This window comes from Caretta caretta, chromosome 24 (genome assembly GCF_965140235.1).
Source record: "Caretta caretta isolate rCarCar2 chromosome 24, rCarCar1.hap1, whole genome shotgun sequence".
NCBI classification, from domain to species: Eukaryota; Metazoa; Chordata; order Testudines; family Cheloniidae; genus Caretta; species Caretta caretta.
In genome coordinates this window covers 13,081,282-13,104,058 of record NC_134229.1, presented here as the reverse complement: position 1 = coordinate 13,104,058, position 22,777 = coordinate 13,081,282, and the positions used below count along the sequence as shown (strand labels likewise).

The following is a 22,777-nucleotide window of genomic DNA, read 5'->3' as shown; positions in this document are numbered from 1 at the left end:
CAGAGCCTGGACTGACCACCCAGAAAGGGGACAAATGCCCCAGGTGTCAGCCACGCTGCCTGAGTCTGCGCAGAGCCTGGGCCAACCACCCAGAGAGGAGGCAGCTGCCCCGGGTGTCAGCCACACTTGCTGAGTCAGTGCAGAGCCTGGGCCGACCACCCAGAGGGTATGTCCACACTACGGAATAAGGTCGAATTTATAGAAGTCGGTTTTTTAGAAATCGGTTTTATATATTCGAGTGTGTGTGTCCCCACAGAAAATGCTCTAAGTGCATTAAGTGCATTAACTCAGCGGAGTGCTTCCACAGTACCGAGGCTAGAGTCGACTTCCGGAGCGTTGGACTGTGGATAGCTATCCCACAGTTCCCGCAGTCTCCGCTGCCCATTGGAATTCTGGGTTGAGATCCCAATGCCTGATGGGGCTAAAACATTGTCGCGGGTGGTTCTGGGTACATATCGTCAGGCCCCCCTTCCCTCCCTCCCTCCGTGAAAGCAAGGGCAGACAATCGTTTTGCGCCTTTTTTCCTGAGTTACTTGTGCAGACGCCATACCACGGCAAGCATGGAGCCCGCTCAGGTAACCGTCACCGTATGTCTCCTGGGTGCTGGCAGACGTGGTACAGCATTGCTACACAGTAGCAGCAACCCATTGCCTTCTGGCAGCAGATGGTGCAGTACGACTGATAGCCGTCGTGGTCGTGTCCGAGGTGCTCCTGGCCACGTCGGCTGGGAGCGCCTGGGCAGACATGGGCGCAGGGACTAAATTTGGAGTGACTTGACCAGGTCATTCTCTTTAGTCCTGCAGTCAGTCCTATTGAACCATCTTATGGTGAGCAGGCAGGCGATACGGATTGCTAGCAGTCGTACTGTACCATCTTCTGCCAGGCAGGCAAGAGATGAGGATGGCTAGCAGTCATATTGTACCATCTTCTGCCGGGCAGGCAAGAGATGAGGATGGCTAGCAGTCATACTATACCATCTTCTGCCGAGCAGCCATGAGATGTGGATGGCATGCAGTCCTTCTGCACCGTCTGCTGCCAGCCAAAGATGTAAAAGATAGATGGCGTGGATCAAAACAAGAAATAGACCAGATTTGTTTTGTACTCATTTGCCTCCTCCCCCGTCTAGGGGACTCATTCCTCTAGGTCACACTGCAGTCACTCACAGAGAAGGTGCAGTGAGGTAAATCTAGCCATGTATCTATCAATCAGAGGCCAGGCTAACCTCCTTGTTCCAATAAGAACAATAACTTAGGTGCACCATTTCTTATTGGAACCCTCCGTGAAGTCTTGCCTGAAATACTCCTTGATGTAAAGCCACCCCATTTGTTGATTTTAGCTCCCTGAAGCCAACCCTGTAAGCCATGTCGTCAGTCGCCCCTCCCTCCGTCAGAGCAACGGCAGACAATCGTTCCGCGCCTTTTTTCTGTGCGGACGCCATACCAAGGCAAGCATGGAGGCCACTCAGCTCACTTTGGCAATCAGGAGCACATTAAACACACACGCATTATCCAGCAGTATATGCAGCACCAGAACCTGGCACAGCGATACCGGGCGAGGAGGCGACGTCAGCGCGGTCACGTGAGTGATCAGGACATGGACACAGATTTCTCTGAAAGCATGGGCCCTGCCAATGCATGCATCATGGTGCTAATGGGGCAGGTTCATGCTGTGGAACACCGATTCTGGGCTCGGGAAACAAGCACAGACACCAGGGCGGTTAGAAGAGCACAGGAGGGCGCGGTACGCATCAGAGAAGCTTTGAAAACCAGTTTCATGACTGGCCAGGCTACGGTGTGAAAGTTCTGTTTGTTTCTCCATGATGAAACCCCCGCCCCTTGGTTCACTCTACTTTTCTGTAAGCTAACCACCCTCGCCTCCTCCCTTCGATCACCGCTTGCAGAGGCAATAAAGTCATTGTTGCTTCACATTCATGCATTCTTTATTCATTCATCACACAAATAGGGGGATGACTACCAAGGTAGCCCAGGAGGGGTGGTGGAGGAGGGAAGGAAAATGCCACACAGCACTTTAAAAGTTTACAACTTTAAAATTTATTGAATGCCAGCCTCCTTTTTTTTGGGCAATCCTCTGTGGCGGAGTGGCTGGTTGGCCGGTGGCCCCCTCACCGCGTTCTTGGGCGTCTGGGTGAGGAGGCTATGGAACTTGGGGAGGAGGGCGGTTGGTTACACAGGGGCTGTAGTGGCGGTCTGTGCTCCAGCTGCCTTTGCTGCAGCTCAACCATACACTGGAGCATACTGGTTTGGTCCTCCAGCAGCCTCAGCATTGAATCCTGCCTCCTCTCATCACGCTGCCGCCACATTTGAGCTTCAGCCCTGTCTTCAGCCCGCCACTTACTCTCTTCAGCCCACCACCTCTCCTCCCGGTCATTTTGTGCTTTCCTGCACTCTGACATTATTTGCCTCCATTAATTCGTCTGTGCTCTGTCAGTGTGGGAGGACAGCATGAGCTCAGAGAACATTTAATCTCGAGTGCGTTTTTTTTTTCTTTCTAAGCTTCACTAGCCTCTGGGAAGGAGAAGATCCTGTGATCATTGAAACACATGCAGCTGGTGGAGAAAAAATAAGGACAGCGGTATTTAAAAAGACACATTTTATAAAACAGTGGCTACACTCTTTCAGGGTAAACCTTGCTGTTAACATTACATACATAGCACATGTGCTTTCGTTACAAGGTCGCATTTTGCCTCCCCCCACCGCGTGGCTACCCCCTCAACCCTCCCCTCTCCCCGTGGCTAACAGCGGGGAACATTTCTGTTCAGCCACAGGCAAACAGCCCAGCAGGAATGGGCTCCTCTGAGTGTCCCCTGAAGAAAAGCACTCTATTTCAACCAGGTGACCATGAATTATATCTCACTCTCCTGAGGATAACACAGAGAGATAAAGAACGGATGTTGTTCGAATGCCAGCAAACATACACTGCAATGCTTTGTTGTACAATGATTCCCGAGTACGTGTTACTGGCCTGGAGTGGTAAAGTGTCCTACCATGAAGGACACAATAAGGCTGCCCTCCCCAGAAACCTTTTGCAAAGGCTTTGGGAGTACATCCAGGAGAGCCGCGAATGCCAGGGCAAAGTAATCCTTTCACGTGCTTGCTTTTAAACCATGTATAGTATTTTAAAAGGTACACTCACCGGAGGTCCCTTCTCCGCCTGCTGGGTCCAGGAGGCAGCCTTGGGTGGGTTCGGGGGGTACTGGCTCCAGGTCCAGGGTGAGAAACAGTTCCTGGCTCTCAGGAAAACTGGTTTCTCCGCTTGCTTGCTGTGAGCTATCTACAACCTCATCATCATCATCATCTTCTTCGTCCCCAAAACCTGCTTCCGTATTGCCTCCATCTCCATTGAAGGAGTCAAACAACACAGCTGGGGTAGTGGTGGCTGAACCCCCTAAAATGGCATGCAGCTCATCATAGAAGCAGCATGTCTGGGGCTCTGACCCGGAGCGGCCGTTCGCCTCTCTGGTTTTCTGGTAGGCTTGCCTCAGCTCCTTCAGTTTCACGCGGCATTGCTTCGGGTCCCTGTTATGGACTCTGTCCTTCATGCCCTGGGAGATTTTGACAAAGGTTTTGGCATTTCGAAAACTGGAACGGAGTTCTGATAGCACAGATTCCTCTCCCCATACAGCGATCAGATCCTACCTCCCGTTCGGTCCATGCTGGAGCTCTTTTGCGATTCTGGGACTCCATCATGGTCACCTCTGCTGATGAGCTCTGCATGGTCACCTGCAGCTTGCCATGCTGGCCAAACAGGAAATGAGATTCAAAAGTTCGCGGTTCTTTTCCTGTCTACCTGGCCAGTGCATCTGAGTTGAGAGTGCTGTCCAGAGCGGTCACAATGGAGCACTCTGGGATAGCTCCCGGAAGCCAATACCGTCGAATTGTGTCCAGAGTACCCCAAATTCGAGCCGGCAAGGCCGATTTAAGCGCTAATCCACTTGTCAGGGGTGGAGTAAGGAAATCGATTTTAAGAGCCCTTTAAGTCGAAATAAAGGGCTTCATCATGTGGACGGGTGCAGGTTTACATCGATTTAATGCTGCTAAATTCGACCTAAAGTCCTAGTGTAGACCAGGGCAGAGAGGGGGCAGATGCTCCAGGAGTCAGCCACACTGCCAGAGTCTCGCCAGGGCCCGGGCTTACTGTCCGGACAAGGGGAAGCTTCCCCCGGTGTCAGCCATGCTGCCAAACACTACGCAGAGCCTGGGCTGATCACCCTGAGAGGGGGCAGCTCCCCTGGGTGCCACCCACACTGCCTCAGTGTGCACAGAGCCTGGGAAAATCACCCAGATAGGAGGTAGCTTCCCCCATGTGACCCACGCTGTCTGAGTTTGTGCAGAGCCTGGGCCAATCGCCCGGAGAGGGTGTAGCTGCCTCGGGTGTGAGCCACGCTGCCTGAGACTGCGCAGAGCCTGGGGTGATCACCAGAGAGGGTCCAGCTGCCCCAAATGCACCCCATGATACCTGAGTCTGCGCAGAGCCTGGGCCGATTGACCTAAAATGGGGCAGCTGCCCCAAGTGTGATCCACGCTGCCTGAGTCAGTACAGTTACTGGGCAAAGGCCCAGAGAGGGGGCAGCTTCCCGAGATGAGCCACGCTGCCTCAGTGTGCGCAGAGCCTCGGCTGATCGGCCGGAGAGGGGGAAGCTTACCTGGGTGTCAGCCACGCTGCCAAATTATGCACAGAGCCTGGGCCCATGGCTGGGAGAGGGGGCAGCTGCCCTGGGTGTCCTCCATGCTGCCTCAGTCTGCGCAGAGATTGGTCCAATCACCTGGAGAGAGGACAGCTGCCCTGGGTGTCAGCCACACTGCCTGAGTCTGCTCAGAGCCTGGGCCGATACCCTGGAGAGAGGGAAGCTGCCCCAGTTGTAAGCTTCGCTGCCTGAGTCTCCACAGAACCTGAGCCGCCCGCCCGAAGAGAGGGCAGCTGCCCCGGGTACGAGCCACGCTGCCTGAGTCTGCGCAGAGCCTGGGCCGATCATCCGGAAATGGGGCAGCTGCCCCAAATGTGCCCCACGATGCCTGAGTCTGCACAGTGACTGGGCCAATGGCCCAGAGAGGGGGCAGTTTCCCTGAGTGTGTGCCTGTGACAAATTTGAGGATTTTTGTAGTGTTTTACATGAATAGTGTGTGCGCCTCAGTTTCCCTGTGTGCTGCATGTTTAACAAGGTGGTGGGAGAGGGTTTGTTGTTGCAGAGGACCAGTTGTGACCTCGCATAGCAGCCGGGACCCCCAGATAATGACCTGGAGATGGGGAAACCTAATAACTGGTGGCCTGGTGACTAAGAGGCCCAGCCTAGCTTGTCCGTCAGCTTGTTCTGGTCAGTGGGAGGACAAAGGGCTGAGGAGAGAGGACCCCCGTGACCTGACCAACCAGTTCCAGCCAGAGGGGAACAAAGGACTGAAGAGAGAGGGCCCCAGCGACCTGTTTACCTGGGACAGAAGACAAAGTACAGGGGAGGAGCTGTTGGAGCTGGTGATATCGGATGCCCAGCTGGAAAGCGCAGGCAGGGGCGACTCGACCAATTTTGCTGCCCCAAGCAGTCGCCAACAAATTGCCGCCACACCTGGAAGAGCGGTGGAGCTGCCGCCCAAAAGCCCCTGCTGCGGGAAGAGCGGTGGAGCTGCTGCTGAATTGCCGCAGCGGGACACGGACTGCCGCCCCATTCTTGGGAAGCTGGTGGAAGGAGCCGGCCCTGAGCGCAGGGTCTCCAGACTAGAGAGAGAGCAGGCAGAGTCCACCTGGATGCAGGAGAGACATGGATGTGCTGTGCTGAGGGAGGCCAGGCCGGAAGGCCCTGAGAGTTTCCTATGCTGTGTTCATACACTCAAAAACCCTCCTGTTTTACTCTGGCTGAGAGTCGCTCTAGTCTAGGAAACAGGGTTGCATTATTCCCTCTGGGAGTGGAGGCCCCGGAGGTCCAGAGTGAGTGGACTCCCTGCAGGGACCCACAGCAAGAGACAGGTGTGCTAAGGTTCAGAGAGATGCAGTTCCAAGAGGCAGAGGGGCTTAACCCCCGAGAGAGAGTGGACCCCCGAGAAGGGCTGTCACACTGAAAGGGGTTCCCCCCAGGGACCACACGGGGCTAGGAGTGGGCACGACCTGTGAGTCAGTGACAGGGGGCAGCCGCCCCAGGTGTGACCCACCCTGCCTGAGTCTCCGCAGAGCCTGGGCCAATCACGCGGAGAGTTGCCAGCCCCAGGTGTCAGTCACGCTGCCTGAGTCTGCACAGAGCCTGGGCCGATCGCCCGGAGATGGGGCAGCTGCTCGGGGCGTCAGCCATGCGGCCTGAGTCTGCGTGGAGCCTGGGCCGACTGCCCGGACAGGGGGCAGCTGCTCGGGGCGTCAGCCATGCGGCCTGAGTCTGCGCAGAGCCTGGGCCGATCATCCGGAGAGGGGGCAGCTGCCCGGGGCGTCAGCCACGCTGCCTGAGTCTGTGCAGAGCCTGGGCCGATCGCCCGGAGAGGGGGCAGCTGCTCGGGGCGTCAGCCACGCAGCCTGAGTCTGCGTGGAGCCTGGGCCGACTGCCCGGACAGGGGGCAGCTGCTCGGGGCGTCAGCCATGCGGCCTGAGTCTGCGCAGAGCCTGGGCCGCCTGCCCGGACAGGGGACAGCTGCTCAGGGCATCAGCCATGCGGCCTGAGTCTGCGCAGAGCCTGGGCCGACTGCCCGGACAGGGGGCAGCTGCTCGGGGCGTCAGCCATGCACCCTGAGTCTGAGTAGAGCCTGGGCCGATCATCCAGAGAGGGGGTAGCTGCTCGGGGCGTCAGCCACGCAGCCTGAGTCTGTGCAGAGCCTGGGCCGATCGCCCGGACAGGGGGCAGCTGCTCGGGCGTCAGCCATGCGGCCTGAGTCTGCACAGAGCCTGGGCCGATCGCCCGGAGATGGGGCAGCTGCTCGGGGCGTCAGCCATGCGGCCTGAGTCTGCGCAGAGCCTGGGCCGATCATCCGGAGAGGGGGCAGCTGCCCGGGGCGTCAGCCACGCAGCCTGAGTCTGCGTGGAGCCTGGGCCGACTGCCCGGACAGGGGGCAGCTGCTCGGGGCGTCAGCCATGCGGCCTGAGTCTGCGCAGAGCCTGGGCCGATCATCCGGAGAGGGGGCAGCTGCCCGGGGCGTCAGCCACGCTGCCTGAGTCTGTGCAGAGCCTGGGCCGATCGCCCGGAGAGGGGGCAGCTGCTCGGGGCGTCAGCCACGCAGCCTGAGTCTGCGTGGAGCCTGGGCCGACTGCCCGGACAGGGGGCAGCTGCTCGGGGCGTCAGCCATGCACCCTGAGTCTGAGTAGAGCCTGGGCCGATCATCCAGAGAGGGGGCAGCTGCTCGGGCGTCAGCCACGCTGCCTGAGTCTGTGCAGAGCCTGGGCCGATCGCCCGGAGAGGGGGCAGCTGCTCGGGGCGTCAGCCACGCAGCCTGAGTCTGCGTGGAGCCTGGGCTGACTGCCCGGACAGGGGGCAGCTGCTCGGGGCGTCAGCCATGCACCCTGAGTCTGAGTAGAGCCTGGGCCGATCATCCAGAGAGGGGGCAGCTGCCCGGGGCGTCAGCCACGCTGCCTGAGTCTGTGCAGAGCCTGGGCCGATCGCCCGGACAGGGGGCAGCTGCTCGGGCGTCAGCCATGCGGCCTGAGTCTGCGCAGAGCCTGGGCCGATCATCCGGAGAGGGGGCAGCTGCTCGGGGCATCAGCCACGCTGCCTGAGTCTGCGCAGAGCCTGGGCCTGTCACTGGACGGCTCCCGGGTCTCACGTTGCATTGCGGTGCCAACTGTGCACGCAGGGGATGGGCGGGGCTGTGTGCGTTAACCCTTGCGTTGCTGGAAAGGGGCTGAGGAAGGACAAAACTCATAACGGGGTCGGGGTGAGGACTCTAGCTCCCAGCAGTCCCCGCGCCGGGGGAACTACGGCTCCCAGCAGCCCCCGCGCCAAGGGAGAGACTCCAACGCCCAGCAGCCCCGGGGCGGCCCCAGGTTTCCGCGGCGGAGGGAAGATGGAGGAAATCGGAATCTTGGTGGAGAAAACCCAGGTGCGGGTCGAGGGGGACCCGGCGGGGGGTGGCTCGGGGATCCCCGGTCCCGCTCCGCTCGGACGAGCTCCAGTCCCCGTCACCGCCCTCCTGGTTCGCGCCCCGCCGGCAGCCGCGCTCCTGGGGAGATGCCGAGTCACGGCGGCCCGGCCTGGAGTGCGCCCCCTCGCGCGATCCGGGCATGGAACCCAGGAGTCCGGGCTTCCCCCTCTCCCCCCCCCCCTCCGCGCGATCCGGGCATGGAACCCAGGAGTCCGGGCTTCCCCCTCTCCCCCCCCCTCCCCAAGCGATCCGGGCATGGAACCCAGGAGTCCGGGCTCCCCCCCCCTCCCCAAGCGATCCGGGCATGGAACCCAGGAGTCCGGGCTCCCCCCCCTCCCCAAGCGATCCGGGCATGGAACCCAGGAGTCCGGGCTCCCCCCCCCCCCCCCAAGCGATCCGGGCATGGAACCCAGGAGTCCGGGCTCCCCCCCTCCCCAAGCGATCCGGGCATGGAACCCAGGAGTCCGGGCTCCCCCCCCTCCCCAAGCGATCCGGGCATGGAACCCAGGAGTCCGGGCTCCCCCCCTCCCCAAGCGATCCGGGCATGGAACCCAGGAGTCCGGGCTCCCCCCCCTCCCCAAGCGATCCGGGCATGGAACCCAGGAGTCCGGGCTCCCCCCCCTCCCCAAGCGATCCGGGCATGGAACCCAGGAGTCCGGGCTCCCCCCCCTCCCCAAGCGATCTGGGCATGGAACCCAGGAGTCTGGGCTTCCCCCCCTCCCTCCCAAAATCCGGGCATGGAACCCAGGATTCTGGGCTCATTTCCAGTTTCTCTACATCCTTTCTATACATTGATGACCAAAACTGGACACAGTACTCCAGCTGAGGCGAAACTAGGGCCGAGTAGAGTGTTACTGTCACCTCCCATGACTTGCATGCTGGGTCTCTGTTAATGCAACCTAAAATTGCATTTGCTTTTTTTGCAACCGCATCAGATTGCTGATTCGTGTTGAGGTGTGATCCACCACAACTCCCAGATTCTTCTGAGCCATGCTGCTGCCCAGCCAGTAATCCCCCATTCTGAATTTGTGCATTCGGTTCTTCTTCCGTAAATGTAGCACCTGACGTTTGTCTTTGTTGAATTTCATTTTGTTGCCTATAACCCAGTTCTCCCGTTTATCAAGATCTCTCTTAATTTTAGCTCTATCCTCCAAAGTGTTTGCAAACACTTCCCCCCTCCCCTGCCCCGCTGTGTGTCATTGGCAAATTTGATCAGTATGCTCTCTGTTCCTACTTCTGAGTCATTAATAAAGATGTTAAACAACACTGGACCCAGAACAGATGCCTGTGGAACCCCACTTGATACCTCCTTCCAATCTGACATCATTCCATTAATAGTTACTCTGAATTATGTAGCCACTCAATGGTAGTTCTGTAGAGCCTGCATTTCTCCAGCTTACTTATCAGACTGTCATGTGGGACTATGTGTAAAGTAGGGCTGTCGATTAATCGCAGTTAACCCACACGATTAACTAAAAGAAAAATTAATCATGATTAATTGCAGTTTTAGTCACATTGTTAAACAATAGAACACCAATTGAAATTTATCTAAATATTTTGGATGATTTTCTACATTTTCAAATATATTGATTTCAATTACAACACAGAATACAAAATGTACAGTGTTCACTTTATATGATTTTTATTACAAATATTTACACTATAAAAATAAGAGAAATAGTATTTTTCAATTCACCTAATACAAGTACTGCAGTACAATTTCTTTATCATGAAGGTGCAACTTACAGGGTTTTTTGTAACACAACTGCACTCAAAAACAAAACAATGTAAAACTTTAGAGCCTACAAGTCCACTCAGTCCTCCTGCTTCTTCAGCCAATCGCTAAGACAAACAAGTTTGTTTACATTTACGGGCAATAAAGCTGCCCGCTTATCATTTACAATGTTGACTGAAAATGAGAATAGGCGTTCTCATGGCACTTTTGTACCCAGCATTGCAAGATAATTACATGCCAGATATACTAAACATTTATATACCCCTTCATGTATCTACCACCACTCCAGAGGACAGTCTTCCATGCTGATGATGCTCATTTAAAAAAAAAAAAGCATTAATTAAATTTGTGACTCAACTCATTGGAGGAGAGTTTTGTCTCCTCTCTGTTTTACCCGCTTTCTGTCATATATTTTGTGTTATGGCAGTGTCAGATGATGATCCAGCACGTTTGTTTTAAGAACACTTTCACTGCAGATTTGACAAAATGCAAAGAAGGCACCAGTGTGAGATTTCTAAAGATAGCTACAGCACTCGACTCAAAGTTTAAGAATGTGAAGTGAACACTCCAATGCAGAAACTACAGAACTCGAACTACCAAAAAAGAAAATCATCCTTCTGCTGGTGGCATCTGACTCAGTTGATGAAAATGAACATGCATCGGTCCACACTGCTTTGGATCATTATCAAGCAGAACCTGCCATAAACATGGGTGCATGTCCTCTGGAATGGTGGTCGAAGCATGAAGGGACATGTGAATCTTTAGCACATCTGGCACCTAAATATCTTGCCACGCCGGCTACAAAGTGCCAGGCGAATGCCAGTTCTCTCTTTCAGGTGACATTGCAAACAAAAAGTGGGCAGCATTAATCCTGCAAATGTAAACAAACTTGTCAGAGCGATTGGCTGAACAAGAATTAGGACTGAGTGAACGTGTAGGCTCTAAAGTTTTACATTGTTTTATTTTTGAATGCAGTTTTTTGGACATAATTCTACATTTGTAAGTTCAACTTTCATGACAAAGAGATTGCATACAGTATAGAATCATAGAATATCAGGGTTGGAAGGGATCTCAGGAGGTCATCTAGTCCAACCCCCTGCTCAAAGCAGGACCAATCCCCAACTAAATCATCCCAGCCAGGGCTTTGTCAAGCCTGACCTTAAAAATATCTAAGGAAGGAGATTCCACCACCTCCCTAGGTAACGCATTCCAGTGTTTCACCACCCTCCTAGTAAAAAAGTTTTTCCTAATATCCAACCTAAACCTCCCCCACTGCAACTTGAGACCATTACTCCTTGTTCTGTCATCAGCTACCACTGAGAACAGTCTAGATCCATCCTCTTTGGAACCCCCTTTCAGGTAGTTGAAAGCAGTTATCAAATCCCCCCTCATTCTTCTCTTCTGAAGACTAAACAATCCCAGTTCCCTCAGCCTCTCCTCATAAGTCATGTGTTCCAGTCCCCTAATCATTTTTGTTGCCCTCCACTGGACTCTTTCCAATTTCTCCAGATCCTTCTTGTAGTGTGGGCCCCAAAACTGGACACAATACTCCAGATGAGGCCTCACCAATGTTGAATAGAGGGGAACAATCACGTCCCTCAATCTGCTGGCAATGCCCCTACGTATACATCCCAAAATGCCATTGGCCTTCTTGTCAACAAGGGCACAATGTTGACTCATATCCAGCTTCTCGTCCACTGTAACCCCTAGGTCCTTTTCTGCAGAACTGCTGCCGAGCCATTCGGTCCCTAGTCTGTAGCGGTGCATGGGGTTCTTCCGTCCTAAGTGCAGGACTCTGCACTTGTCCTTGTTGAACCTCATCAGATTTCTTTTGGCCCAGTCCTCTAATTTGTCTAGGGCCCTCTGTATCCTATCCCTACCCTCCAGCGTATCTACCTCTTCTCCCAGTTTAGTGTCATCTGCAAACTTGCTGAGGGTGCTATCCATACCATCCTCCAGATCATTTATGAAGATATTGAACAAAACCAGCCCGAGGACCGACCCTTGGGGCACTCCACTTGATACCGGCTGCCAACTAGACATGGAGCCATTGATCACTACCCGTTGAGCCCGACAATCTAGCCAACTTTCTATCCACTTTATTGTCCATTCATCCAGCCCATACTTCTTTAACTTGCTGGCAAGAATACTGTGGGAGACGGTGTCAAAAGCTTTGATAAAGTCAAGGAACAACACGTCCACCGCTTTCCCCTCATCCACAGAGCCAGTTATCTTGTCATAGAAGGCAATTAGATTAGTCAGGCATGGGGGGAGGGATAGCTCAGTGGTTTGAGCATTGGCCTGCTAAACCCAGGGTTGTGAGTTCAATCCTTGAGGGGGCCATTTAGGGATCTGGGGCAAAAATTGGGGATTGGTCCTGCTTTGAGCAGGGGTTGGATTAGATGACCTCCTGAGGTCCCTTCCAACCGTGATATTCTATGATTCTATGACTTGCCCTTGGTGAATCCATGCTGATTGTTCCTTATCACTTTCCTCTCCTCTAAGTGGTTTAGAATTGATTCCTTGAGAACCTGCTCCATGATTTTTCCAGGGACTGAGGTGAGACTGACTGGCCTGTAGTTCCCAGGATCCTCCTTCTTCCGTTTTTTAAAGATGGACACTATATTAGCCTTTTTCCAGTCGTCCAGGACTTCTCCCGATTGCCCTGAGTTTTCAAAGATAATGGCCAATGGCTCTACAATCACATCCGCCAACTCCTTTAGCACTCTCGGATGCAGCGTGTCCGGCCCCATGGACTTGTGCTTGTCCAGCTTTTCTAAATAGTCCCGAACCACTTCTTTCTCCACAGAGGGCTGCTCATCTCCTCCCCATGCTGTGCTGTCCAGTGCAGTAGTCTGGGAGCTGACCTTGTTCGTGAAGACAGAGGCAAAAAAAGCATTGAGTACATTAGCTTTTTCCACATCCTCTGTCACGAGGTTGCCTCCCTCATTCAGTAAGGGGCCCACACTTTCCTTGACTTTCTTCTTGTTGCTAACATACCTGAAGAAACCCTTCTTGTTACTCTTAACATCTCTTGCTAGCTGCAACTCCAGGTGTGATTTGGCCTTCCTGATTTCACTCCTGTATGCCCGAGCAATATTTTTATACTCTTCCCTGGTCATTTGTCCAATCTTCCACTTCTTGTAAGCTTCTTTTTTGTGTCTAAGATCAGCAAGGATTTCACTGTTAAGCCAAGCTGGTCACCTGCCATATTTACTATTCTTTCTACACATCGGGATGGTTTGTCCCTGTAACCTCAATAAGGATTCTTTAAAATACAGCGAGCTGTCCTGGACTCTTTTTCCCCCTCATGTTATTCTCCCAGGGGATCCTGCCCATCAGTTCCCTGAGGGAGTCAAAGTCTGCTTTTCTGAAGTCCAGGGTCCGTATTCTGCTGCTCTCCTTTCTTCCCTGTGTCAGGATCCTGAACTCGACCATCTCCTGGTCACTGCCTCCCAGGTTCCCATCCACTTTAGCTTCCCCTACTAATTCTTCCTGGTTTGTGAGCAGCAGCTCAAGAAGAGCTCTGCCCCTAGTTGGTTCCTCCAGCACTTGCACCAGGAAATTGTCCCCTACACTTTCCAAAAACTTCCTGGACTGTCTGTGTACCGCTGTATTGCTCTCCCAGCAGATATCAGGGTGATTGAAGTCTCCCATGAGAACCAGGGCGTGCTATCTAGTAACTTCTGCGAGTTGCCGGAAGAAAGCTTCGTCCCCTTGGTCCGATGGTCTATAGCAGACTCCCACCACGACATCACCCTTGTTGCTCACACTTCTAAACTTGAATCCAGAGACACTCAGGCAGGGCAGAAAAGGTGGGGGAGTTGCATTGTATGTAAGAGAGCAGTATGACTGCTCAGAGCTCCGGTATGAAACTGCAGAAAAACCTGTCCTTCCTGAACAGCTTTTATCCATCCATGACAGTACTCCAGTCATGTGAGTTATCCCACCAAGTCTCTGTTATTCCAATCACGTCATAATCCCTTGACATCACCAGGACCTCCAGTTCTCCCTGCTTGTTTCCAAGGCTTTGTGCATTCGAATATAAGCACTTGAGATAACCTGCTGATTGCCCCTCATTCTCAGTATGAGGCAGGAGCCCTCCCCTCCCAGACGTTCCTGCCTGTGCTTCCACCTGGTATCCCGCTTTCCCACTTACCTCAGGGCTTTGGTCTCCTTCCCCCGGTGAACCTAGTTTAAAGCCCTCCTCACTAGGTTAGCCAGCCTGCTTGCGAAGATGCTCTTCCCTCTCGTCGTTAGGTGGAGCCCGTCTCTGCCTAGCACTCCTCCTTATTGGAACACCATCCCATGGTCAAAGAATCCAAAGCCTTCTCTCTGACACCACCTGCGTAGCCATTCGTTGACTTTCACGATTCGACGGTCTCTACCCAGGCCTTTTTCCTTCCACGGGTAGGATGGACGAGAAGACCACTTGCGCCTCAAACTTCTTTATCCTTCTTCCCAGAGCCACACATAGTCTACAGTGATCCGCTCAAGGTCATCTTTGGTGCCCAGTACTTGTATTAGGTGAATTGAAAAATATATTTCTTTATCATTTTTATAGTGCAAATATTGTAATAAAAATCATATAAAGTGAGTACTGTGCACTTTGTATTCTGTGTTGTAATTGAAATCAATATATTTGAAAATGTAGAAAACATCCAAAAATATTTAAATAAATGGTATTCTATTATTGTTTAACAGCGCGATTAATTGCAATGAATTTTTTTAATCACTTGACAGCCCTAGTCAAAAGCCTTGCTGAAGTCCAGGTATATTATTTCCACTGCATTCCCCCTATCCACCAAATCCTGTCAAAGAAGGAAATCAAGCTGGTTTGGTGTGATTTGTTCTTGGTAAATCCATGCTGGCTGCTAGTGATCACCCCTTCATCCTCCAGGTGTTCTCAAAGTGAATGTTTCATACATTGCTCTAGTACAGGGGTTCTCAAACTGCGGGTCGGGACCCCTCAGGGGGTTGCGAGGTTATTGCATGGGGGTTGCAAGCTGTCAGCCTCCAACCCAAACCCTGCTTTGCCTCCAGCATTTATAATTGTGTTTAAATATATAAAAAAATTATTTTAATTTATAAGGGGGGTCGCATTCAGAGACTTGTTATGTGAAAGGGGTCAGCAGTACAAAAGTTTGAGAACCCCTGCTCTAGTACCTTCCCAGGTATCGAGGCCAGGCTCACTGGTCTATAGTTCCCTGGCTCCTCCTTTTTAAAGATAGTCCCTACGCTAGCCCTTCTCCAGTGTTCCAGGACCTCTCCTGTCATCCATGAGTTTACAGATACTATTGCCAGTGGCTCTGATATTTCTTCAGCTAATTCCCTCACCCTCGGGTGAGTAGCATCTGGCTTGGGTGATTTGAATTCGTTCAGATTGGTCAGAAAATCTCTGGTGTTCCTCTAGTCCCTTCGTTCCCCCCATCCCTATCTGTTGGGGGCGGGATGGGGGTGTCTGACTCTTGCTGCCCAGCTGGGCTCAGGGCCCGGTGCTTGGTATCCCGGCAGCTGGGTGGGATCAGATCGGGTGTGAGACTTTTGCTGCTCAGAGGGAGCTTCACCCCTCCCTGAGCTGTGGTCACCCCTGAGCTGGGGTGTCCAGCTCTCACCTTGCCTGTCTGTGGCTGTCCTAGGATGAGCTGCCTGCGCTGGCTATCTCCAGGCCCCAGACTGGCCTGTCCTTCCTGGCCCCAGAGCCCGAGGACCTGGAGGATCTCTACAGCCGCTACAAGGTGAGTTGGGGGCTGGGGTGGCGGGAGAGGGTTGCCCTTAGATGGGAGGTGTGTTGGGAGGGCAGGCCTCAGGGTGGGAGTGGCCCTCTGACCGGATGGTGGAGTTAGGGGGATGCCCTCAGATGGGAGCTGTGGGAGGCAGGCTGGGATGGCAGGCCCCGAGGTGGGGGCAGCATGTGACCTTGGCCTGGAGCTGGGATCTGATGGCATCTCTGACTAGGGTTGTGGGGCCAGGGACCTGGGAGATCTGGGCCCCAGTAACCTCTGGTGGGTTTGGTTCTTCCAGTCCCATTCCCCTCTGCTGCACAGCACCCCTGGGAGCCCACTTCCCTGCAGGTCACCCAGCCGCAGTGCTGAGCAGGGAGCTTTCTGGTGCCCGGCCCGTGGCACCACTTCCTCTAGCAGCTACTGCGGGTACCTGAGCAGAGCAGGGAGGAGGGGCTGTCTGTCTGTCCGTCCGTCCGTAGAAGCTGCAGCAGGAGCTGGAGTTCCTGGAGGTGCAGGAGGAGTACATCAAGGATGAGCAGAAGAACCTGAAGAAGGAGTTCTTGCACGCGCAGGAGGAGGTGAAGCGCATCCAGAGCATCCCGTTGGTCATCGGCCAGTTCCTGGAGGCCGTGGACCAGAACACGGCCATCGTGGGCTCTACCACAGGTGCAGCTGGAGGAGCGGGATTGCGGGGGAGGGGAGCTGTGCACGGGGGTCCGAGCCCCGGCTTTGCCTGGCTTACCCCCATCTGCCTCTCACCCGCAGGCTCCAATTACTACGTGCGGATCCTGAGCACCATTGACCGGGAGCTGCTGAAGCCCAATGCCTCGGTGGCCCTCCACAAGCACAGCAACGCGCTGGTGGATGTGCTGCCACCCGAGGCTGACAGCAGCATCATGATGCTGACATCAGGTGGGTGCTCCCTGCGCCAGCCCCAGGGGCAGCCGGTGCCACAGGGAGCAGCATGCCCAGTGCCTTTGGGGGCAGAGCTGAGGGTCCCAGGGGCATGCGGGGAGTGCTGGACAGGGAAGACGGAGGTCCCACGACTGTGCTGGACAGGGGGCGGGAGGTCCCCCAGTTGTGCTGTGAATGCCGGGAGTGCAGGTTTTCTGGGGAGCGGAGGTCCCCTGGCCATTATGAGTAGGGGAGGCAGGGGTCCCCTGCCCGTGCTGGGCTCAGCCCTGGTGTGTGCCCACAGATCAGAAACCAGACGTGATGTACGCCGACATCGGCGGGATGGACATCCAGAAGCAGGAGGTGAGGGAGGCCGTGGAGCTGCCCCTCACCCACTTTGAGCTCTACAAGCAGGTGAGTGGGGGGCGAGACTGGGCCGGCTGGGGCTACATCCTGGGTGGCTGTGCCCTGCGCTAGGGCTGAGCTCCATCCTGCAGGTCCAGCATGGGTCCTCCTCCCACTGTGCCCTATAGCTGGGGGGACTCCTGCGGGGCTTGGGGCTGTGTGCTCAGGGGCTGGGCTGGGGTTGGCAAGTCGCTGTCAGATCAGGAGAGGCACAGAACCCTTGACTTTCGGCAGCACCGGATGTAACTGGTGTCCAGACCCCAGCTCACCAGCTTGCTGGGCCCCTCAAGGGCGGGATGGGGGAGCCCCCAGTAACCCCCTCTGTCCTCCTCAGATCGGCATTGACCCCCCGCGCGGCGTCCTAATGTATGGCCCCCCGGGCTGTGGGAAGACTATGCTGGCCAAAGCCGTGGCCCATCACACCACAGGTGAGCAGGGTGCTGGACTGCGGGGGAAGGGGGAGCACCAGTGCCCAGCTAGTACCATGGGAGTCTGTCAAGGATGCCTGGGTTCTCTAGCGCGAAGGTACCAGGCGACCTGTGGTCCCGGCTCAAGGTCTAGAAGGGCCCCAGCTTTGTGCCCAGGACGGTTGGTGCTGCAGGGGCTGGTGCCAGGGCTGTGTGGCACGGGGAGCCTGTGGGTTGCCCCAGGGCGTGCCTGTCCCATGGCGGGGTATCTCTCACGGCCAGGGATGGAGTGGGGCTGCTGTCTTGCAGGGGAGCTGGGCACTAATGCTGTCTACCCATCTGTCCAGCTGCCTTCATCCGCGTGGTGGGCTCGGAGTTTGTGCAGAAGTACCTGGGTGAGGGGCCGCGCATGGTGCGGGACGTCTTCCGGCTGGCCAAGGAGAATGCGCCTGCCATCATCTTCATAGACGAGATAGATGCCATCGCCACCAAGCGCTTTGACGCCCAGACAGGGGGTGAGCAGGGGGCGAGGCGCTGCGCCCGCCCCTCTGGGTGTGCAGGCTCCGATCTGGCCCCAGGACTGGCTCGGGGGGAGCAGGAGCGGGAATGGGACATGGGGCCTCTTCCCTCTAGGGTACTGGACCCAAGTCCCAGCAGGTGGGGGGAGCAGAGAGCTGCAGTCCCCACCCCACTCCTTGTAGATGTCAGTGTCACACTGGGGTGAGCCCCTCAGGTTCCGGCCAGTCCCATGGTGGGCAGTGGGGTGAGGGAGGCTGGGCCAGCAGGATTGGGGGTAGTGGCGGAGGTGTGCAAATGTGGGGTGGCAGTGGTGGGCAAGGCTGAGGTGCACTGGGTGGGGACAGTAGTGGCAGGAGATTGGGGAGAGGGGATGGGGGGGAGGGAGGAGCGGCTGGAGGGGAGGGGGAAGGGAGTGGGTTAGGCAGGGCTGGCAGGGTGGGGGTGGGCACTGGAGAAGGGGGTGATGCAGGAGGGGACAGGAATGGGGATGAGGGTAGATAGTGGGGGGCAGGGGTGTCTGTGCCCAGCGCTGGCTCTCCAGGTGCCCCGCTCACCAGGCTGTGCCCCTCTCCCCAGCCGACAGGGAGGTGCAGCGCATCCTGCTGGAGCTGCTCAACCAGATGGATGGCTTTGATCAGAACGTCAACGTCAAGGTGCGGGAGAGCAGGGGCTGGGATGGGGGGTGACGGGCATTGCTGTGCCAGCCCCCAGATTTCTCCCTGAGGTGGTGGGATGTGGGGGACTGAATGGGGGCAAAGGCACTGCTGTCCCAGCGAGGCTGGAGGGCGCAGGACCAAGGGGGCTGAGTCTCCCCATTGGGGATGGGCAGAGGGCTCTCCTGAGGGGTGATTGTGCGCTCTTGCCCTCCAGGTGATCATGGCCACAAACCGGGCAGACACGCTGGACCCCGCCCTGCTGCGGCCCGGCCGCCTCGACCGCAAGATTGAGTTCCCCCTGCCCGACCGGCGCCAGAAGCGCCTCATCTTCTCCACCATCACCAGCAAGATGAACCTGTCTGAGGAAGTGGACCTGGAGGACTGTATCCTGCCCGGAGCCTGGCACGGGGCGGGAAGGGTGGCACAGCAGGAAGACTGTGTTCCACTGGGTGCCCAGCACATGTTTGGGCTGGGCTGCGTCCTAGTGGATCCCTAGCACAGGGGGCGGAGCTGCGTCTTGGCTGGCTGACGTGGGGGGACACGGCAGGGGAGCTGTGTCCTATTGGGTGCCTAGCACAGGGGGGAAGCTGCGTCCCGTTGGCTGGCTTGCTGGCATGGGGGGGCGCAGCAGGGAGGCTACGTCCCACTGGGTGCCCGGCACTGAGGAAGGGATGTCTCGGGCCCAGCTCATAAGAAGGTGCCTGTCAGTCCTGTGCTGCCCCACACGGGGTTGACCCAGTGACCCAGGCCACAGCTCTGCCTCACTCTCCCTGTGTCACACACACATGCCTGAGGGTCCAGGGGGTGCACTGATCCAAGAACCCCTCCTCTCCCTGGGCACCCCTGCTGGAGGGGATGTCTTCTGGCCACCTCCAGGGCTGGGGTCAGGGTGGAGTCGGGCTACAGGTGCGGGCACGACAGCTGGGAGCTGTTCTGTCCCCCTCTGACACGTGGCTAGACAGGGGGAGCACCAGGGGAGGGTGCAGCTGGGGCTGCCTCCTGCTGGGCAGTGACTGGCACAGCATATGGACTGATTGCTGCACCAAGAGCAGGCAGACAGACACAGGTCTGGCACGAGCCCACAGGGCAAGGGGTGGGCCTGGCTCAGGCTGCAGGCTGGAGTAATGAGGCAGGAGGGCCCAGGACCCCCAGGGAGAACCTGGCATAGCTGAGCCAGTGCTGTCTGGTTCCGCTCCGGAGTGGGGGGGATGGGGTGAAGCTGGCTCCTGCCTGTGCCTCTGGATCCATAGGGTCCAGAAAGGGTTGGTGGGGGCGGAGAGGGGTCACTCACCAAAAAACCTATCCTCTGACTCTAGCCCCCAACATGCCCACTCCTCCTGTCTGGGGCCTCTGGACTTGTCGTCATGCCGATCTGCCCCCTTCCCTCCGCCCAGGAGCTTCATGGGCCCTCAAGCTTGATCCCATCCCTCTGGGAAGGCTATGAGAAGCCCATCAGGGCCCCCCACCACGGTGCCCTGGTAGCGTTGCTGGCCCCCTGGCGCGTGGGGGAGGAGTAAGGGTGGCAGTGGCTCCCGGGGGCCCTCTCACCATGATCCAGCTCAGCTGCTGTGCAGACGTTTCCCTCACTCCTCCCCAGATGTGGCCCGGCCGGATAAGATCTCGGGTGCCGACATCAACTCCATCTGCCAGGAGGTAAATGCTGGGGGACATGGGACAGGGCACCTGGACACCCCAGGCCATGATATCTGGGTGCTGTGTGTGTTGTGACCTGCTCCTTTTTTGGGGATCCCCCACTGCTCCCCCAAGTCAGCAGGACCACTGCCACAGAGTGCGTGGCTGAAGGAACCCTGACTCTGAAATTATGGGGTCCTCTGCTGCTGGGCGATTGTGCATGGAGTTGGTCACTGTGCCCAGCATCCCCCTCACACACACGTATGCACATGGGGGGTTGGGGGGGTCACTGCACCCAGTGTCGTGCCCCCCCATGCATGTGCCCACATACACAGGGGGGGTCACTGCTCAGCACCCACCCTACCCCAGACATATGCCCATTGTGCACATGGTGGGTTGGGGTCACTGTGCCCCGCATTGCCCCCACACGTGTGCGCAGAGTGGGATGGTGGGGTCACTGCACCTGGTGTTGCCCCCCCATGCATGTGCCCATGTGCGCAGGGTGGGATGCAGGGATCACTGCACCCTGGTGCCGCCCCCTCTCACATGTCCCCCTGTGCACAGGGCAGGATGGGAGGGGTCACTGCACCTGGCGGTGGCGTCCCCACACGTTTCACAGGGCAGGATGGGGAGGGGGTCACTGTGCCCAGCGTCGCCCCCTCACACATGTCTCCGTATGCACAGGGTGGCATGCTGGCCGTGCGGGAGAACCGCTACATCGTCCTGGCCAAGGACTTCGAGAAGGCGTACAAGACGGTCATCAAGAAGGACGAGCAGGAGCACGAGTTCTACAAATGAGGGGCCATGGGGGAGTGTGGGGCAGGCTCGACATCCAACCAATAAACCCATCCCCAGCTCCCTACCTCTGCTGGGAGTGCCGCTGTCTGTCCGTGCGACCTGGCCCAACTTGGAGCCTTGTGGGGAGCGCGGAGCAGGCTAAAATCCCTCCAATAGACCCAGCCCCACACCTCTTCAGGGAGTGCTGGTGTCTGTCCCTGCTGACTGGCCTGGCCCAGCCCAGGGCCCCAGGGGGAGTGTGGAGCAGGCTAACATCCTGCCAATCCCTTCCCCAGCCCCATGCCTCTGGGGGGAGTGCAGGTGTCTGTCCCTGCAGCCTGGGGACCTGTGCTGCCTGGAAAGCTCCCACTAGGCCCCCGCCCCCCCGTGCTGCACGGCAGCCCCCACAAAGGGCCCATGTGTCCCAGACAGGCGCTGTCTTGTCTTGGGCTATAGCAGCTGCTGCCCCCATAGCTCCCTGTGCCCCAGGCAGGGTCTCCCCTGCCCAGTGCTGGAGGCAGAGCTGGCTCTGGCTGCAGTGGGCTCGGAACGCTGCCTGTGGCCAGGCCCGTACTGGGAGCAGAGAGGGAACAGCTGGAGAAGCCCTGGGGGCCTAGGCCAGGGTTGTACCGCATAGTCTGTTCCCTAGACCCACAGCCCTGGGGCTCCCAGTTCATGTTCCCAGGATCCCATCCTCCTCTCCACTGCCACCAACAGGGCTCCTGCCCTGTATTCTCTGGCCGTGCAGAGCCCTCCCTAGCAGTGGGGGCCCATTCTGTCTTCTCCGGCCCCACAAACCCCTCTCCCCAAGCACTGGGACTCTTATCCTGAGTTCCCCAGCCCTCTTCCCCTCAGCAGCAGGGGGTGCAAGGTCTGAGCCCATCATGTGGTTTCTGTCGTACTGGCTGCATCCCTGCTGGCTTGGTTGTTTGCAGTGCTTCCCCCCCTTGTGAGGCAGCTGACAGGGGGCAGAGCTCCGCAAAGGAAGGAGAGCCTGGTGCTGGCTTCGGGTGGGCACTGACCTGGCTAGGGGTGTGGGGCTTGGGGGTAATGGACAAGCGTTCTGCACACTCTGGGTGTTAGAGCCACTTTTCTGCCAGGGCGGTTGACTCAGAAAGTGCCAATGGGACCAAGCAAGCACTCTGTGGTGCCAAGTCATAACAGCCATATGGGGTTAGCCCTATGGCCCAGCTAGCTCAGTGTCCTGTCTGGTGCCAGTGGCCTGTTCCGGGTGCTCCAGTTATCGAGTGATTGATCCCATCAGCCAGTCTGGCAGCTGGAGGTTTAGGGACACCCTGAGCATGGGGTAGCATCCCTGACTATCCTGGCTAATAACACTTCCCACTGAAACTGGGCAGATGGACCGGCCCCCCTGCCAGGTTTCTTTCCTCCATGGCTCCCCATATAACCTGCCAGAGCCAGGCAGCCTGGCAACATTTGAAAACGTAGTTTTGGTTCTTGGAGTCCCTTGGGCTGGTCTCAGCCCACATCAGGCCCTGCCTGTTCTCTGTCTATGGCTCACAAGCAGAGACCTGGCTATAGCTCTGCTGGCCTGACCCCTGAGCTAGACACAGCCAGGTACAGGGAAGAGTTTGTGCAGCGCCCTAGATACGGCCTCAGAGAGATGGATTAACTGCTGCGCTGGGCACACCCTGCCCCTGGCTGCAGGAAGCATCTGCGTTCCAGAGCTCTGGCTGCTGTGCCGGAGCTATGCCGTGGGAGCCATGGTGTAGACATGGCCCAGATCCTCTGAGCACTGAATTGCTTTGGGCTAACTCGAGTCTGGACTCCGTGCGTGGGGGCCCGGTGCCATTCCCCTCTGAGCTGGCTTGGAGATTGGACTGGAGTATCCCAGGGCCCTTCTGCCCACAAATGCTTGATCTGGGCTGGTTCGGCACCATCTGGGCCTGAAGGGAATTTGGCTTTTCTGGAAATGCAAAATCTGTCCCATGCAAGAACC

The 22,777-nt window shown here is 56.7% G+C and overlaps 1 protein-coding gene and 1 long non-coding RNA gene across 2 annotated transcripts; one reads left to right on the top strand and one right to left on the bottom strand.

Annotated features, from left to right (window-relative positions):
• Window positions 1-2,027: 2,027 nt before the first annotated feature.
• Window positions 2,028-7,779, bottom strand: LOC142069922 (uncharacterized). The gene is made up of 2 exons (XR_012665888.1): window positions 3,154-7,779; window positions 2,028-2,566 (listed from the first exon to the last, which is right to left on the bottom strand). It is a non-coding gene; the product is annotated as an uncharacterized LOC142069922 (long non-coding RNA).
• Window positions 7,780-7,870: 91 nt separating this feature from the next.
• Window positions 7,871-20,902, top strand: PSMC4 (proteasome 26S subunit, ATPase 4). The gene is made up of 11 exons (XM_048828327.2): window positions 7,871-8,024; window positions 15,441-15,539; window positions 16,007-16,193; window positions 16,293-16,439; window positions 16,726-16,835; window positions 17,161-17,254; window positions 17,581-17,748; window positions 18,329-18,405; window positions 18,623-18,791; window positions 20,006-20,061; window positions 20,725-20,902. Exons 1-11 carry the CDS (start codon window positions 7,989-7,991, stop codon window positions 20,836-20,838), a joined length of 1,257 nt encoding a protein of 418 aa, XP_048684284.1. The 5' UTR covers window positions 7,871-7,988; the 3' UTR covers window positions 20,839-20,902.
• Window positions 20,903-22,777: the final 1,875 nt, after the last annotated feature.

Bases quoted from the DNA above. Each gene is read 5' to 3' on its own strand.
- PSMC4 (XM_048828327.2), top strand. From the start codon at position 7,989: ATGGAGGAAATCGGAATCTTGGTGGAGAAAACCCAG. The intron at 15,540-16,006 runs GTGAGTTGGGGG...GTCCGTCCGTAG, and splicing joins ATCTCTACAGCCGCTACAAG to AAGCTGCAGCAGGAGCTGGA. The intron at 18,792-20,005 runs GTATCCTGCCCG...ACTCCTCCCCAG, and splicing joins GGAAGTGGACCTGGAGGACT to ATGTGGCCCGGCCGGATAAG.